Genomic DNA, 18,008 nt, shown 5'->3' on the forward strand with positions numbered 1-18,008 from the left:
TGTTAGAAGTAGGGAAACACTAAAAGGTACAGGAGAGTTAGTCTAAAGGGACAGAACGCTGCTTTATCTTGATAAAGAGACAGTCAGCACCAGTCAGTCAGTTTACAGTGTGTGTAGGTAGAGTGGGCGCACGCGCACGGGCTCGCGGGTGGGTCTTCTTGTATGAAATCAGGACCCCCGCTCATTAGAGCTGCACACTGCTACAAGCCCCATCACTGCAGCTGTAGTATAACCGGGTATTTCAGCTCCTTCCAGCTTCTGCTGGGTTTGTTTACGCGGGGCACTAATTGCAGCGGCGCTGAGGGTTTGTTGCTCATTAGAGCGGCTGTTAAAGCGCCTATAAACTTTTATAAAATAGGCTGAACGCTAACTGCTGCTGCTGTGCGCGCGAGACACTCCCTGCAGCCCTCACTCAGGCGCGCGCGGCTTCACTGCTTCTTATAATAATATCTCTGAGAGTCTCACCTCCCAGTGCATTGGGGTCAGTCAGCTCTCTCTTTCCTCTCAGGAGCTCCTCAGCTCCTCGCCTGCCCTCCTCTGAAGCTCTTCTTTTTCAGGGAGCTGACCATGTAGGAGCTCCAGCCGGCTGTTCCTTCAAAAAAACCCGGGAACTTTCCTTGTAGTTAAGATAACAGGGGTGATAAAGGCAGAGCTCGTGCATGGCAGCTTTAACACTGGTATTTTTACCTTTACCTGCGTAATTTTTTCACTCATCTGAGTGAAAAAGCACTGAGGCATGGCGGGTCTTCTGCTCTGTGTCCGGCTGTGGGTAATTCTGAGTTTAATCAGCGTTTTCACTGAAGGTAAGTAAGCTATTTCCTTTCAAACGCGTAATTTAAACTAATTTAATGTGGCAACAAGAAGTGTAACTGGTTTTAAAATCGAACAATGCTAAGCTAAAACTCATTATTTGTCTTCAGTTCAAACCCTAAGCAAACGAGCAGACTAGAAATCTCTACCCTGATAGCAAAGAACACTGAATAAATGTGTTTTTTGTTGCAATACTTCCTTTAATGTTGATGGTGGAGAAACAACTTTAACCTAAAAAAAAACATAATGACGTATGTGTCAGCATTTTCTCAATCATTTTTAAAGTCAAGTCCCTAAGTGACACACACTGAACATCCTGAGTTCATCACAGGACAGTTGGTGAATTGGTTCGTTCCTCTGACCTTATTTACATAATATAGGAATGTTTGAAAGCTCCAACTATTAAGAAATTTTTAAAAACATTACGACTATTAAAATAAATTTATTAAATGACATACACCCTATATAACAAGCTCTGAAAACATTTCTAAAACAAAATGTTAAAATACAAGTAATGAACAATTTGGAACACTTTGGAATTTGGTATCAGGTATTCAGAAATAGGTCTTGACTAATATGTGTTGAAACAAATTTTATTTAATACTTGTTAATATTGAAATTTTGACATTGAATCAATATTTATTTAAAGCTTTTGAATAGTTGGGGCTCTGGTGAAAGGTACTTTTCACAAATAATAATATTAATATTAATTATATTATTTAAATGTTATTTTATTCACTGCAAGATTAGAGTATAGGTATTAAAATAGAATACAAACAATATATACATAAGTAATGTAAGTTAAGATTAATACAAACAAGTTGGGATGCACAATAATTAATTCATTAAGTAACTATATTGATATCATCCGATAATTGCTTTGTTTTGAATCATCTGCATATGAAGAATATTTTTTTTACATTTGCTTATTTGAATAATTATGATAAATGTAGTCATTGGGCATGAAAATGTACATTTTTATCTGATTTTGATAATTGTAGGCAAATAAATATATGAGGCATATCTGCTGAAAATGATGTCCTGTTATTGCAGGAATTGGACCTATATCTATCTGGGCTTAAGGAGAAATATATTTTTTTCTCTTATTTATTTATGTTATATGTTACAATATTTATGTTATATGTAGTTTAGTGTAGTGGCCCAGAGCTAAGAGATAAAATCCATATCATTAAATATTCATTTTAAATATAATAGTAGGTGTTGATATTCTAAAGCATTTTATATTCCAAAACAACTTATGATTCCTACGCCAGCATACACCCCTAGTTAAAAATATTACATAATGTACTACTACTACTAATTTCATTATTAATCTAAAAATGTATGTTTTTATTGCTTCAATCAATGTTATAATATAATATTTCTAATAATACTAATAGTCGTCTGCATTTTTTTATTTGTGTAAACTTAAGCCAGATCATCGTTGTGGCCAGGAGACACCAAGAACGCCCAGCTGCAGTCATTTGAACTATCCAATTCTGCTGACCCAAAGCAGAGTTCCAGCCACTACAAAAGTGCAGAGACCCTGCTGAGTAAAGAGGCTCAGGCTCATCAGAGACCCAGACGATGCACATGCTTTTCCTACAGAGACAAGGAGTGTGTATACTACTGTCACCTGGACATCATCTGGATCAATACGCCAGAGTAAGTGCACCATTTACTGTAAAGGCATGGAGGCAAGTGAGAAATATTTTTATTGTCACTTTGTACTTTTATTAAGTCAAATTAGTGATTGATCAAATGAATATGCAAGGCTAAATACTGTATACAAGGCTAAAAACACCAAACTATAAAAACTAAAACTAAACACAGAGGTAGAGCACTAACTGAAGGCCAGTAACTGTGAACAAAACTGTCATGATTAAAAGCATTTAATCAATGATCAGTGAAATTAATAAAAAAAAAACAGAACAATTTAAATACCCTATTTTTTGGACTATAAGGCGCACTTAAATCCTTTAATCCAGGGGTCTCAAACTCATTTTTGCCGAGGGCCACATTGGCATATTGGCTGTCCTCTGAGGGCCAGATGTAACTTATAAATATAAGAAAATGTAACCAGATGTAATACAAAATGAATGTAATTACTCCTTAATGTTAAATAACTCTCAATATACTATTTATTCAATCAAATATTACAGTTGCATGGAAAAATGGTTGCTTGTTGCTCTATTAACATAAATCCTTTTAATTTATAAGTTATATTAACTTTGATCAAAACGTTTGATACTGAAATAAGGCTTAATAAATATAAAATCAAAAATTGTGAGCTGTGACAGATTTAGCATTTCCTCAGATTTAGCAGTTCCTCATCCAACCACTAGTCGGAGCTGCAGCTGCAGCACCACAAGCCCGCAGTCTTTGCTTAGTCAGAGCTACAGCCCAGCCACGGGCTACAGGGCTCAGCTGAGCCAGTCTGGAGCGTTTTTAAAAATTTGTAAGTTCTTCTGTGTATGAAATAAAATAACCCCACTAACCGGATAATACAGCTCTCTACAGTTCATCTTTCAGCCCAAGCAGCTAACAGCAGCAGTTTAGAGCAGCGTCACGGAGGCACTGCTCGGATTACATTATAAACAGGTCAGTTAGCGCGCTGCTAGCCTCAGGATGTTTATAACTACGGAGTTTAGTGGACACACCACGGCAGCAAGGTTAGACTGTTGAAGGCTACTGAAGACTACTAAAGCAGGCAACGCAGCGTAAGCAAAACAAAAACAAAAACCACACACACACACCAAAATACAAGTTAAGATAAAATATGAAAACGAACATAATAAAGCATAAATAATTAAATTGAATTGCGGGCCAGATGTATGTTTATTTTGTTAACCCGTGAGGGGCCGTATGAAACCGCGTCGCGGGCCGCATGTGGCCCGCGGGCCGCTACTTTGAGACCCCTGCTTTAATCTATGAACTTTATGTATAAATTCTGGTTGTGTGGTACACAGTGCCGCCTATTGGAGACAGAGATCCAGCGGCTTACAGTGTTGTAAAATGAGTTGCAGTTGTCCTTTGTGGGCATCCCTACACTGATTAAATCAGAAAAATATGGCGACACCCTTGTTCACTTTGATTTAGATTGACTAAAATATTAAGTTATAAGTTTAAGTTTAAGGCGGGAGCTGGCATGTTTTGGGACAGGGAGGCAACAGTGGGCGAGTTATGCCCATCTGGGCATACTTGATGTTGAAAAAAGTGAGTGTATAGTTTTGTATTTTGTGTGTTACAATGTTGAGAGTTATTGTTAATGAGTTGAATAAAGTTCAACCGTTTTGTTTTGCTTAATGCGCCAAAAAATCCGATGCGCCCTATAGTCTGTAAATTATGGTATACCAAATCAAAGACAAAAAACAGAACACACAGGGATACAAGTACTCCAAGACGACCTGAAACACCTGGGACTTATGAAAAGGAGGCAGGGTTACAACAAGAGACAGGTGGAATCACTAAAGGCCAGACAGGGCTAGGGTGGAGACCAAAACACAAACAGTGAAGCACATGGAAAACACATGGGGAATGAAAGCAATCAATATTTCAGTCTAAGCTCCAAGAGCTTCAACTCTAAGCTCTAAGAGTGTGAGAGAGTAAGAAACACCTTACTTCACTTTGTAATTTTCATAATTTTATAACAATTTAAATGGCTTAATTAACATTATTTTTTTTTTATTAGCATTATTTTAAGGGGTCTAACAATGTAATAAGAGTTTGCACCTGCCCTTAATCTTATCCTGCTATGTCTTATATGTAAGGTGGTATTAAGATGGTGCTCTTTCTAACATTTTCTAAGTTGTTAAATTGCAGCCTCCTTGCATAATTGAAACCATGTGGTGCCTTTCTTCAGGCCTAGCTCTTCATGGTATGTGAGCAAGAAAATGACCCAAAATGCCTGCAGGCATAGCAAGTTGAGTGTCTTAATTACCTTCCTTGGAGAACCTCCACCTAAAGGTTTGCCATAACATGCCTAAGCTGGTGAACCAAAAAACAAACTATTCAGGCTGGATCTTTTTATGAGTGTACTCTTGTAGAACAATTTGCGGAGAGTTTTTCCTGCTGCCTGTAGTAAACAGATTGCTTCACCAGCATCCCCCTTCAGTCTCAGTATCTAAACATACATTAACCACAAGTCTGACCATTCACAGCGTCATTTAGTCTGTGACTTAGAGCAGAGATAGCAACAGTGTGGCCTGTGGGCTGGATTCAGCCCAAAATTGATTTTACAGTAAATGTGCAAAATGAGGTTAGAGTCCATATTCTCAACACTGATTTTTTTAATTGAGTTCAGATGCTTATTAAAATAAATCATCTGAGCTATAGAGTATAGAGTCAAACTCAGCAGCAGAAGCAATCAGAATATTCATTTTGGCCAGGGGCGGGGCTTTCCCATACCTTCGTACAGGGATGACAATTCAATATATTGCAACCATAATATGCACTTAGTCACAGTTTGTGTCCTACATTTTATAAAAATCATTTTTCACTATATTTGATATTTTTGCTTTTAGACTTTTACCTGCAGAAAAAAGTGGCTCAAAATTTTCTCCACAAATATGTTTTTTTAAGGCTGTTCCCAACATCAGATAGTTCCTATTAGGGCTGCAGCAATTGGTTGAAATAATTAACAGTGTTGATTATGAAACCTTTTTGACTCTTTTTTATTTGAGCACGTTTAAGTTATTAAGACTTTTATATTTGAGTTTTATATTTGAGTTTTTTCTGTCATTATTTCATTTGCTGTGGCAACTTATGCTGTAGTAAGGCAGAGATTGGCCAACAGGGATGACATTCACTGGTGTGCAAACTTGAAATAGGTGAGGTAAAATGTATAGTGAAACAGGAGTTATGCCCATAGGAGCTAGTGATTGAGGGAATGGGAGAAATAGATGATGACTAATTGAATAATCTAAAAAGTAATCATTATGTGCATCCCTAGTTCTAGTGGCTTTCCAGCTTACTGTTAAAAGGACAAGCTTATGTGTACATGGTAAATCTTTAGTTTGCATTCTTTGTAGGCTTTTGATATTTTTTTCCTGGCACTGCAAGCCATCTTCTGTGATCACATTCAGCCATTTAATTAGAAATGCAGACTGGTTGCGACACAAGTCTTCTAATTTTATTGTAACAGAGACATCAGTCTGTCACCTCACTATCCCATCACTAATATCCTCACTCACTGCTGTTGTCCATTTCCATGCATTTGGCCTTTTCCTTATTGCCTTTTTTTCTTCTATTTGATGTAAAACCTGGCTGTTAAGACTGAGTTGCATTGCTGTGAATCAGATTTTTCAAATAACACATTTGTGTCACATATGATGAAAAATATCAGATTTGGACCGTTTTTACCTGCTTTGTGAACATAGCCTATGGTACAGCCTGTTCTTTTGAGATTTTAGCTTGCACAGTTAGAGCTCTTTGAACCCTGCAGGATCAAAACGAACACTGGACACATGACATTGTTTATAAGCAGGTTGTTTTGGGTTTTATTATATTACAGCTAGGCATATGTGGAACTGGACCTTGGGATTGGTCAGTCAATTACAGTGGCCCATCTGTCTTTAGTCTGTCAGTCATTTGTCAGTCAGTCTGTTTCACTTGTGCACCAAAGCCAAGATGTAATAGTGATATTTAATTGTCCATTAGCAAATTAGGAACATCATGCTTCTATTAAAAAGAATGGACAGTGTTGGATTTTCCAATAAAAATCACTCTGACCTCCTTTAACATTGCAGCGTGTTAATGCAATTTATCTTAAATGAGTTTGCCACGCCAGGCTTAGCGGTACTGTACTGTTAGATGAGCAATAAGTTCTAGCGCTGAGATAAGGCTAAGTAATCCCATTCAGATCAAAGGAACTCATTTAAATGATCTTGTCTGCAGCTGATTTAATGATTATAGCAAATATCTTCATACAAGCTCAGGTTCACCTACTGTAATTGGCTGAGTGAAAGAGGAATTTCAGACACCTTTGTTAGAAGCGCATGGCACTGAGTATGCTTTTCTTTGTTTGCATGTTATTGCTATCTGTTTAATGGCCTTTGTTACTGTCCATGGTGCTGATGCTGAGTCCAAGGCATGTTAAAGCATTTGGGTGATTCTCACGAAATCAGACTAATGAGGTGGCATTAAGGAGTGTGATGAACAGGTAAATGCTATCAATTTGGGAAACACTGGTTTATAAACATCTCATCAAAGGCTATATTGGAAGTGATTAAAAGTAGACATTGTGATATTTTAAATTATGTATTTTTTATAATTTAGTGTGAAATTCTCAGTACCGCAACGCGTCCATTGCTGAATCTCGGCTCTTCAATTACACAATTTTAATATTTAAAATAAATAAATAATAAAAAACTTAAATGTATCTCATAAAGTAAATTGTTACAGTCAATAAAAATGTATTACTTGGAATTCATTGGTAAAAGAAAAGAAAATATTTAGAACAATAACTTTGGTCAGAACCAATGTTCTCAGCCTCCGCAACAATTTTCAAGCACCATTTAAGACCACAAGGAACAGAAAAAAAACAGCCATTTTGAGAGGGGGGACACCTTTTAGTATGACACCCAAGATGGCTACCAGGTAAGCACCTAATTTTATACCTCTCCAGATAAATGTTAAAAACTTGGTTGTCAGCGAGCATACACAACTTTTTGTTTCTCATTACCGAAACAGCTAGTTTTTAATGTTTAAAAAAATGAAAATGTTATTGTGTTTTGGGAATTTTTAAGGTTTTTAAAGTCTAAATACAAAAAGCTAGCAAAAGTTTAGCCAGGCATCATGGTGGCCCCACAGAGATCAAAGAAGGTTAAGGTCCCTCATACTCCGCAACAGCCTTCTCATACACCGCAACAATTTAAGGCCTGTTGCGGTAGAGAGATTCACTGTTGCGGTAAAGAGAAATTAATGTTTTAAGTGACATGAACTTATATATATATATATATATATATTGTTTCATAAAAAAGCCTTTATTTACTTATAATAAACAATATATAAAACAATACATGATGCAATTTCAGATAAAAAACAGATTTATGTAGCAGGGCAGTGACACCCATATAACTTCCGCATAAGATATAAAAATAATATATAAAAATAATAATAATAATATATATATATATATATATATATATATATATAATATATAATTTTCATATATATAATATATACATTTCATGAAACAACTTTTATTGTTATAAACTGTTAATAAAGGTTGTTTCATGAAATTTATTTTTATAAACTTTTATTGTTATAAACTGTTTATATGTATATATATATATATATACACACATTTTATGAAACAACCTTTATTAACAGTTTATAACAATAAAAGTTGTTTCATGAAATGTATATATTATATATATGAAATTTATATATATACACACATATATACATTTCATTAAACAACTTTCTTTAATTTTATCTTTAATTTTAATTTAGTTGCACATTGATGTTTACATTTTTCATGAGATTAATGCTTAATACAAAGATGTTTAATGAGATGTTGAATTGCTTGTTTCATACTTAAATATTTAATTTCAATTTAGTTGTACATTGATGTTTATATCTGTCATGAAATTAATACTTAATAAAAAAGTTGTTTTATGAGATGTTGAATTACTTATTTTGTATTTAAACATTCCATTTCAATTTAGTTATACAGTGATGTTTAAAGTTTTAAGGAATTTATGTCTAATGAGGTATGTTGAAATTTGTTTTATTAAAATACACAGTTCAAAATAGGATATTTTCACAGCTTGAGTCTTACTGAGAATAATTTTCAACAGCAAATACCACATTTTGTTCAATATTACTACTCCATACAAAACTCAAGAAGTACATCATTAGAATTTGTTATTTATTCACAGCATTCACACTCTGTGTTTGTTGTGTAAAGTGTTATTGTTAATTAAGTAGGAATCCTTGTAATGACTCTCTTTACCGAAACATTGACTCTCTTTACCGAAACACCATTCTCTTTACCGCAACACATATTTATTTACTAATTATTTTACTGTTATAAAACAAATTCTAGTTTATAATGGTATTTGGATAAATTGTATTTCTTCATAGGTCATCTGTACTAAATAAGAAATTATACATGTAATTTTTCAGTTAAATATCCTGAAAAGACAGGACATGAATCATGAAATCTGTTGCGGTAATGAGACAAATCATAAAATAAAAAAAAATGGGAAACTTATAAATATAATATTTTCTGGGTTATATACACATATGAGCACAACTGTTAATAATATCTATTTAAAAAGTAACAAATGTGTAACTTTTAAACCATATCTGTTCTGTGTTATCATGTTGCGGTACTGAGAATGTGTGTGCTCTGACTGACTAAAATGGTGCAAAATATACAGAAAAAAATTATAAAATTAAAAAAAAAAAGTATTTCTAAAAAGTTCAGACCCTAGTCTTGCATAACAAAAAGAAATTTTATATTTAAATGCCTTTTGAAATTTTTCAAGTGTGAACCCTTTTAAATCTGTTTTTCGTGAGAATCACCCATTTCGTGACAATGAACACTAGAGACAGCTGTGGAGTGTAAAATTTGAACAGAACCACATTTGCCTTGTTTAACACAAGTGAAGCCTAGGCCTAAATACAATTTTGCAATCACGCTTACCTAATAGTGACATTTACGCTGACAGTAGTCTGGACATACATCATATGGGTTCGATTTAATTTGATTAGGCCTTTCACAATAATTATGCTGTTGACATATTGCACAATGTATGGAAATGGCCGTAATTATTTTATTTACTTAGGAGAGCCCATTAATGTAAATAAAGTGGTATGTCAACTTTTTGTCAAAACTAATTTTAATTTATTTCTGACTTAATTATTTAGGATATTTAAACACATATTCCAGCTCCACTGTCTGAATTTCCTCTATAATTTAAATTATATAATTTAAATTATATATTATAATTGCATTATTATGCTATTTTTAGTGGTGCGTGATATATTCCTAAAATAATTACACAATATTTCAGGGTATTTTTATGATATCAATATTCTTGGCTGTATAACAAAACTCTGACAGATATAATATTAATTTCATAAATATACTACTGCAAAAAATTTGCCTAAATATTTTAATATAGAAGTTTTAGAGATTAAGTAGAAACCAAAAATTATTTAAACTTCTATTTGTAACCAACTTACCAAGACTCTGAACTATATATAATATATTAAAATAATGCAATGTAACAAGAAAATACTACAAAATGTTCAAATATTAACATGCTGAGTATTTAGCACATGCAAATAAAATGCGTGCAAAAATTTACAAAAACACCCTTAGTCTCTTAAAGTAAATAGCACAATAAATACATAAATAAAAATATGTAAGTATGCTTTCAAAAGTCAAAAGTAAGTATGCTTTTTTTCTTATGGTTTATGTCACTGATGCCAAACACAGGACAGACAAGTGCAGACACCAAACACTCTTTTTTTCATAAAGGGTCAGGCTTAGAAGAATAGTCAAGGGCAGGCAGGGTCAAGAATGGTCTAAATACAATATTAGGTTGTTACCGAAACAGCTAACAATAAATAAAGGGGCTAAGCAAAAGAGAAGTTGAGGAAGCAAAAAAGGGTCGTAAATAAAAGGTCAAATAACAAAAGAAACGTGAGGTAGAAACCTATGAAATAGATTCAATACTGGGCGAGGATAATGGGAAAACAGGGGCAATTTCTACTAAAAAGTCCAGGTGTGATTAATCTCAGTAGCACAGCGAGCCCGAACATCGATGCATGACGTAATCCAGCATGTCCGGAGGGCTGAACGCAGGTGCATCCTGGGAAATGGAATCTTTTTCTAGAGACCTAGAGTCAGTGGCAGGCAGACAGACAGTGACAGCACTGATAGTTTAACAAATTTTGATATGTGTACAAAACGATGTTACACACCCATAGCTGGTATATAGTCAATAAATGGTCCTAAAATGCCAATAATATTGTGTACCACTGTATTTTTTGGGACAGTATATCATTCAGAAAAATTGTTGGTAATTGTGACATGCAAACATACAGTAATGAGAGCGTTAGTAAGGTCAGGCTTTTGGATGATGTTCACCCCACCTCATCCTTAAATCCCCAACTCCTCCCAACAGGATAAGGTGGGGCACCACCATTCCAGAGAACTTGGTGTCAATAGGTCCAGAAAGTATCCTTCTATTTGGCAGTGCTTCTCTAAATGGACCACACAAGCTGTGCATGCATTTGGATTCATTGCAGAAACATAAAGACAAAGTGTGTGAATAAATTGCTATTTAATGAGAGCTACGCCAAAAGAAGGGACGATTACATAAACAAAACAAAAACAAAAAACAAATGGTGTTCTGTTTTCTCATTCAGGTGATGGAAAGAAAGGCTTAAGCACCATTCGCATGAACTAAAACAGATGAACCTCTTTATCCAAACAGATTGCCAGTCTCTGCGGGAACTTTTTAAGCGATGTCGAGTGATGTGGCCAGTGCTATTTGAATGCTGATTTATGGCACATCCTGCCTCGTAACTCATTTGAGACGTAGATAGACTGTCCTCCAAGTGGTCTGTTCTGAGCCTTGTCCTGCTGGCGGGGGTGATGTGTAATGGAGAACATGAGGGCGAATGCCACTGCTCTGAACTCACATGCATTCATAACATAGCAAGCACGGTGGACAGAGATCAGAGAGAATCTCTTATTGGAGCATGAAATGTCTCCCAGATGAGACTGGAGAAAGGCTCCTGGCACCACTGTCCATGCCTCAGTTCAAACTCTATAGACAGTATCATATGGTCCATCTGCCGCAGGTTGGCAAGGCAGATTACTCAGGCTGCTTATTCAGGAGGCAAGTTCTGACATTTTCTGAGTGATGCCTTTCTTTCTCTAATGCTAGTCTCTAAATGCTAACTGCTGCTTGGTCCCTTCTCCATATATCCTTCTCAATTTGTCCTTGAGACGTGTTTTGCATATTTTACAAAGTTGTGTCCTGTAAAGGAACGAAGTCCACATGTCACTGGATGTAGATCAAACCAAAGCAGTCGCGCTATCTTTCAATACATAGTTGCACACGTCCTTGTATATTTTTTCCGTTTCCCAGCTGAGAATGTGTGAGTCTTTCTGGAGATATATCAAAGCAGGCTGGCAAACTGAAAACATTCTTCCTTCCAGTCTGCTGTGTGCGTGCCAGGGCTTTGTCTTTTCTCAAGAAGTGTCTGGAACTTTTAATCTCCTGATCTGAATCAAACGTGAGACAGACAGGTGTCTTAATGGTCAGCTCATGAATAGGGTTAGTGGTAATAATCTTAAATTGCTTTGTTTCTAAGACAACTCTTAGTCATCATTCTGGGGTTCATTAAGCGAGATTTAGCACCAAAACAACAGTAAAGTTGTTTACGTAGACAACACCTAATAAAAGAGTTGTGAATCAAAGGGTCATCAGTTAAAGCGGTTTTGTCTATAGTAACCTCATGCAACAGATGGGCAGATGTAGATCAGGTTGAGAAACACTAAAATATTATTTATTTACAGCACAAAGAATTAACATAGTAATTCAAGAGACCAAAAATCAGCACCCTTCATGTATTTAATTTTCAAGTCAAAACGACCCTTAAAGCAACACATTATGTAGTATTATGATGCAAAATCATGATGATATCCTAAAAGAGAGCCCCCTCACCAGTTACTTGCAGAGATATTCAGATTTGTCATTTTCCCTTTCGATTTGTTTCTTTTTCATTTCTGATATAAAAAACTCTGTATAAATAAATAAAGTCATATTTATTAAAATCTGTTACTACTACACGTACTTTCACATACTTATTTCACTTCGGGTCTTATCCCATATCTGTGTGTCTCAGCTTGTCCAGAAATGCTTGTTCGAAGCATGTCCTTTAAGAGTGGTTAAAGTGCATAGTACACATCGTAACGTAGGGGGAGACCAGGAGTAGAAAATACACATTATCCATAATGCTTCTTAAGTATGATTTATTTATTTTAAATTATATATATATATATATATATATATATATATATATATATACAGGTACTAGGAGTGTAATGGTTTGATTCTGACTGTCCAGTTCAGTTCACGTTTGGTACAGTATGCAAAAACATGACTAACACAAATTTCTTTGAACAGACGCTTGTGAGTTGTTTATAGTGCCCTCTGAGGTAGTTAAGATACCTTGAGGTGTGTTAATCAAACAGCTTGTAAATAATTACCTTTTTTAAGGTGTTTCAGGTGCCTTTATTATTTATTATGCTTATGTACATATAACCCTTTATTCCTTAACACAAGTTAACAGTCAAGAAACAAATTTCTTTCTCTGCCAAGCAATAGTAAAAGAGAACATGGTTCTTATTTGAAGCTGTCTTTTTCTAACCAGGTCAAAAATAATGTGCAAACATTGTTTCTTGTCAGTCTAGCCCCTTAATTTAAGCACACTGGATGGATTACTGTAGTGTATTCAGCATTATCTAAATGCAGATAAGACACACACACACCTGTTTGCTATTCAGTCTAGTAGCCAGGGTACAGAATGTTTTAATAAAAACCTTTTTTTTCTCCTTGTTTCAACTTACCAGTGGATGAGTGGATGCTGCCCAACAGATCACAGACTATCTAATACACAATAGAAACCCTATCCTGAGGAGCATATGATTTTTCAGCAGTTTTGGCATATTCAACATGCCTCTCATATGACCTATTACTACTGTCACACAAAACAATGTACATTAACTTCACTGAAAAAACAAAAACAAAACAAAATTACCATATAAAGTTTTTTGCATTACAATAAAAATAGATTCTTGTTAGTAATAATTATCCATTTTAGGACAATGAGAGATAAATTTGGATAGAAATATTGTATAGCAGTGATTCCAAATCCAGTCCTGTAGTCAGCTTGCACTGTATAGGTTAATGCTAATTGTTAGATAATGTAGTTAACGGGGATGTCACAATCAGATTATTTTGCCTCCAGTTTTTGTGTTTGTATGAATTAGATCTGTGAGATAGATCATATTGTTATATTGTTATCTTGATATACGTTTTCACAATAAATATTGCATGAGCTGTGATAACATTGTAAATAACAATAAGCTCAAATTGCATTACGTTTGCTTTTTATGCAACAGTCTGTGGTCACGTGACATAACTAGGATGGAGGCAGAGTGAGGTAGAGCCACTAGAGTCACACTGTAGTGTGAGCTTAACATGGGAAAATGTGTGTAGCCAAGCTAATGCATGAAAGAACATTTGAGAAGCTTAAACTAAACTAATTTAGGATCTTAGGATATCCACCAGTATTATTGCATTTTTGTTCATATTGTACCCCTCTATTGTGATCCAAAACCACAACAGATTGGGCAGATATTAAGTTGCACATACAGCTCTGGAAAAAAAATAAGAGACCACTAAAAAAGAAAAGTTTCTTTGATTTTGCCAAATTGAAAACCTCTGAAATATGATCAAAAGGAAGATGGATGATCACAAACCAAGGAGAACTGTTTGTATTTTTGCACCAGGAGTGGCATAAAGTTATCCAAAATCAGTGTGTAAGACTGGTGGAGGAGAACATGCCAAGATACATGAAAACTTTGATTAAAAAACAGTGTTATTTGCATTATTTGAGGTCGGAAAGCTTTGCATCTTTTTGGTTATTTTAGCTATTTCTCATTTTCTGCAAATAACTATTCTAAATGACAATATTTGTTTGGAATTTGGCAGAAATGTTGTTCCCAGTTTATAGAATAATACAAAATGTTCATTTTACGCAAACATATAACTATAAATAGCAAAATCAGAGAAACTGAAGTGGTCTCTTATTTTTTTCCAAAGCTGTATAGGCACATGCGGTCATAAACTATGATAATATCCAGACAAGGGCACACAGTGTCATTGATGTGAAGCACTAAAAGTTATTTAAGTACAAATTGTACCCCCCTCCCCCAAAATATAAATCAGTGAGTTACAAGGTAAGACCATGATATGTTCTCATGTTAAAAATGTACTGTGGTCATCTTGTACTGGGCAGTGCTTGTGGGTTTTATGTGTCATGTCCTTGAGTGGCTAATGATACAGCTACAACCTGCTACATAATATAATTTATTATATAATTAATTGTGACATGCTTTAGTCAATGTGCCTTAAGGACCATATTCCACAGCACACCTTTTACAGAACTGAGAGCTATAAGTTGTTTTATTTAGCAATTTAAACCCAAACTTAAAGTGTCATTACTTTTTGCTATGTTTAAATCTGGATTAAATCTCATAACTAACTAACTCTCTCTACTTTTACTCAGCATATTAAGAGACTCTAATTTTTAAAAATCATCCAAACTAGACTGATATAATAAAATTGACCACACATTTGTTTATTGCTATTATGAGCATTACATTATTATTAATCACAGAATATAGTTAGGATTAAAAGCATTTTTCAGAATTTTAAACATGTTTTATTTTATTTCTCTGTCTGTAGGAGAACAGTTCCTTACGGCATGTCCAGCTATCGCGGCTCTCAGCGGGTCAGGCGCTCCAGTGGCGGCGCAGCAGCAGTAGAACATCAGCGTTGTACCTGTAGAGACCAGAATGACACACGGTGTCATAACTTCTGTGAAACGAGATGTAATCACCAAAGGAACAGCCATGATGGTAATTTAACAGATTTCCCTATTTAATGGTTTAAATTAGAACTTGCTTTATCTTGTGACTGTTCAGTACAGTGGATCTTAATCTCACCCTCATTCCTCAGAGGTCCAGAATGTTTCTTGTAGATTAGAGCAAAAACCTATTTTTGTTTGGTTTGAAACCATTCATTTAGGGTACATTAATTAAAATAAAATGTTCTGTTTTTTAACACAGATCTCAACACAGAAAGGGCATCATACAGACCCTAAGGAGGACAAGGCTTCTGGTCTCACCATCTTTGAGAACATCAGACTCCGCTTAATGACCTTTAAGGTTCATCTGGCCTTTTTTCTAACAGCTGCATTTGAAGTCATCTCTCTGAAGAAAAGCTCTTCTGAAGGAAAGGCTGTGAGGGATGACCACTGTGAAGTGAGGACCTGAACCCTGACTCTGACTCCTGGACGATCTATGCGCTGCCATTATTTCAAATGGGCTGAACTGTGCCAGAAAGGAAGTGACCCCAAAATCCACAGATGTTTGTTTCATTATCTTGAGCTCTAATCCTTGTTTCAGTGGAAACTTTGTTTTGTGGGACGTTGGAATGTTGCTTTAATCACTTGTGCACCTGATACCAAAAAACTCTATTTATGGACAATGGGCATGATCTGAACATGGAAGGGCAGAACAACGTTAGGCCTGGCAACACTGTTAGGCCTGAAAGAAAGGACTGCACAATGATAAAATGCTGGACCTCAGATATCTTAAAGGAATCTATAACTTGTATATTATTGTTTCACATGACTACCATGACATGACATTTTTCCTACTAAAATACTCCCTTTTGTTTTTAAGAGACCTCTTCTTAAACTATATGTATCCTTAACATGCAGTGTTCAGCTACATTAATATTACCAGGCTGAAGAGACCCAAATCTGATTTGAACCAGATTTTAATCACTTTCACATGTGTTCATAGATCAGATACAAATCCCATTTGTGAATGTGAATGGTCAGATTGGATTTTGTGTGTATTTTTGCTTGTAAGCATGTGCTTAGTTCTGTCATCATAAACTAGTGCTAGTGTTCTGCCAAATTCCAACACCACCACAGAATATAACTACAATGACTTACAATCACAGCTTCTTTTGTTTCTGATTATGAGTTTATGTTAATACAATGAACTACAGAACATCGCTTAAGAAGAGTTATGACCTTATTGTATACCCTGCGAAAGGCTTTGCTACCTTACAGCCCATCAATAGTCTATTTTCACACCTTGCCCCACGCTGTTAAAATAGTGTGTTCAAGTAAGTTTTTGCCGTGTTGCTATTTTGGCTGCGAAAAACACAGGTGCTCTACTGACTGATATTTACCTAGACAGCAGTTAGAATCGTCAGAATCCATTCCTATAGATGTACACTCCCGCTCATTAAAAAAAAACACACACACATGGATGCACTTAACTCAACAATAAACAAATAAAGAATAAAGTAACATTGCTGCTGGCATAGGTCAGTATCCTCTGCTGAAACGCACAAAGTGCCACGCTGTTAAGATACAAATGCACCAAAGTCAGAGTGCACCTGGCGCAATTGACCGGTGCGCTAAAAATCACTAAAATAAGGCACAATTCGGCACAACACCTGTAGAGCCGTACTAACAGAGACAATGTGTGTGAATATATGAATGTATGCACATGCAATGTGCATTCAGAGTAAAATTACAGACAGATACAGGTCACTTACAATTATGAATGTGATCCATTCAAGATAGCCAAATACATATAGCAAACAATGTGAATTGATGAATAAGGCTTGTAATGTGAACATAGCCTTAATTCACCAAATGTTACATTGTCTCACACAATGGCTTTACAGTTGTACACTTTGTACAGATTTAGTATCCAACAAAGATACCTTTTTCCATTTTGCTCACCTGTAAGCTCATATGCAGCATTCAAATTTAAATACAGATGTACTAGATTAGGATGTCCAAATATTTCTATAGTCGTAAAGGTTTAAAAAACATAAAACCTTAAAATTAGATGACAATTGTAAATGTGTTTTTTAATTAAAAGTAGTGAAATAAATAAAGAATAAAAAGTATTTCATGTTAACCTAAACGTGGCACAGTTAAAAACACCTCATGTTTGATTGGAAAAAAATTAAAACAATAAAAAAGTTAAAAAAAAAAAAGAAAGAAAGAATAACAGCCCAAAGAATATTCACTTAATTGGCTACATATTTGAATGTTGAACAGCATTCAGAATAAACTTAGAGAAACCTCAGTAATTCCTATGTTTTAGTTGGCTTCTCATTTTGATTTTCCATTCCACCTTTAGTGTTTTCTCACTTTTGTACAGGCGGCAAAATTCAATATCTGGAGAAGAAAATCAAATTTAGAGGCGTCCAACTTCAGCCTGGAACACTAACTGTGTGCAAAGAAAGAAAAAAAGAATCAAACTGAATATAGTTTGTGTTGATGGTTCATATGAGTTCATATTACAACAATCAACTATTACAATTATTAGAGGAAGCAAAAGAACATAC

General features: G+C 35.1%; 1 protein-coding gene across 1 annotated transcript; it reads left to right on the plus strand.

The window, feature by feature from the left end:
* The first annotated feature begins 186 nt into the window (after nt 1–186).
* edn3b (endothelin 3b) lies at nt 187–16,315 on the plus strand. Its single transcript, XM_007234649.4, has 4 exons — nt 187–803; nt 2,244–2,475; nt 15,312–15,484; nt 15,695–16,315. The coding sequence occupies exons 1-4, from the start codon at nt 737–739 to the stop codon at nt 15,727–15,729; spliced, it is 507 nt and encodes a 168-aa protein (XP_007234711.1). The 5' UTR covers nt 187–736; the 3' UTR covers nt 15,730–16,315.
* Nucleotides 16,316–18,008: the final 1,693 nt, after the last annotated feature.

This window comes from Astyanax mexicanus, chromosome 13 (genome assembly GCF_023375975.1).
Source record: "Astyanax mexicanus isolate ESR-SI-001 chromosome 13, AstMex3_surface, whole genome shotgun sequence".
NCBI classification, from domain to species: domain Eukaryota; kingdom Metazoa; phylum Chordata; class Actinopteri; order Characiformes; family Acestrorhamphidae; genus Astyanax; species Astyanax mexicanus.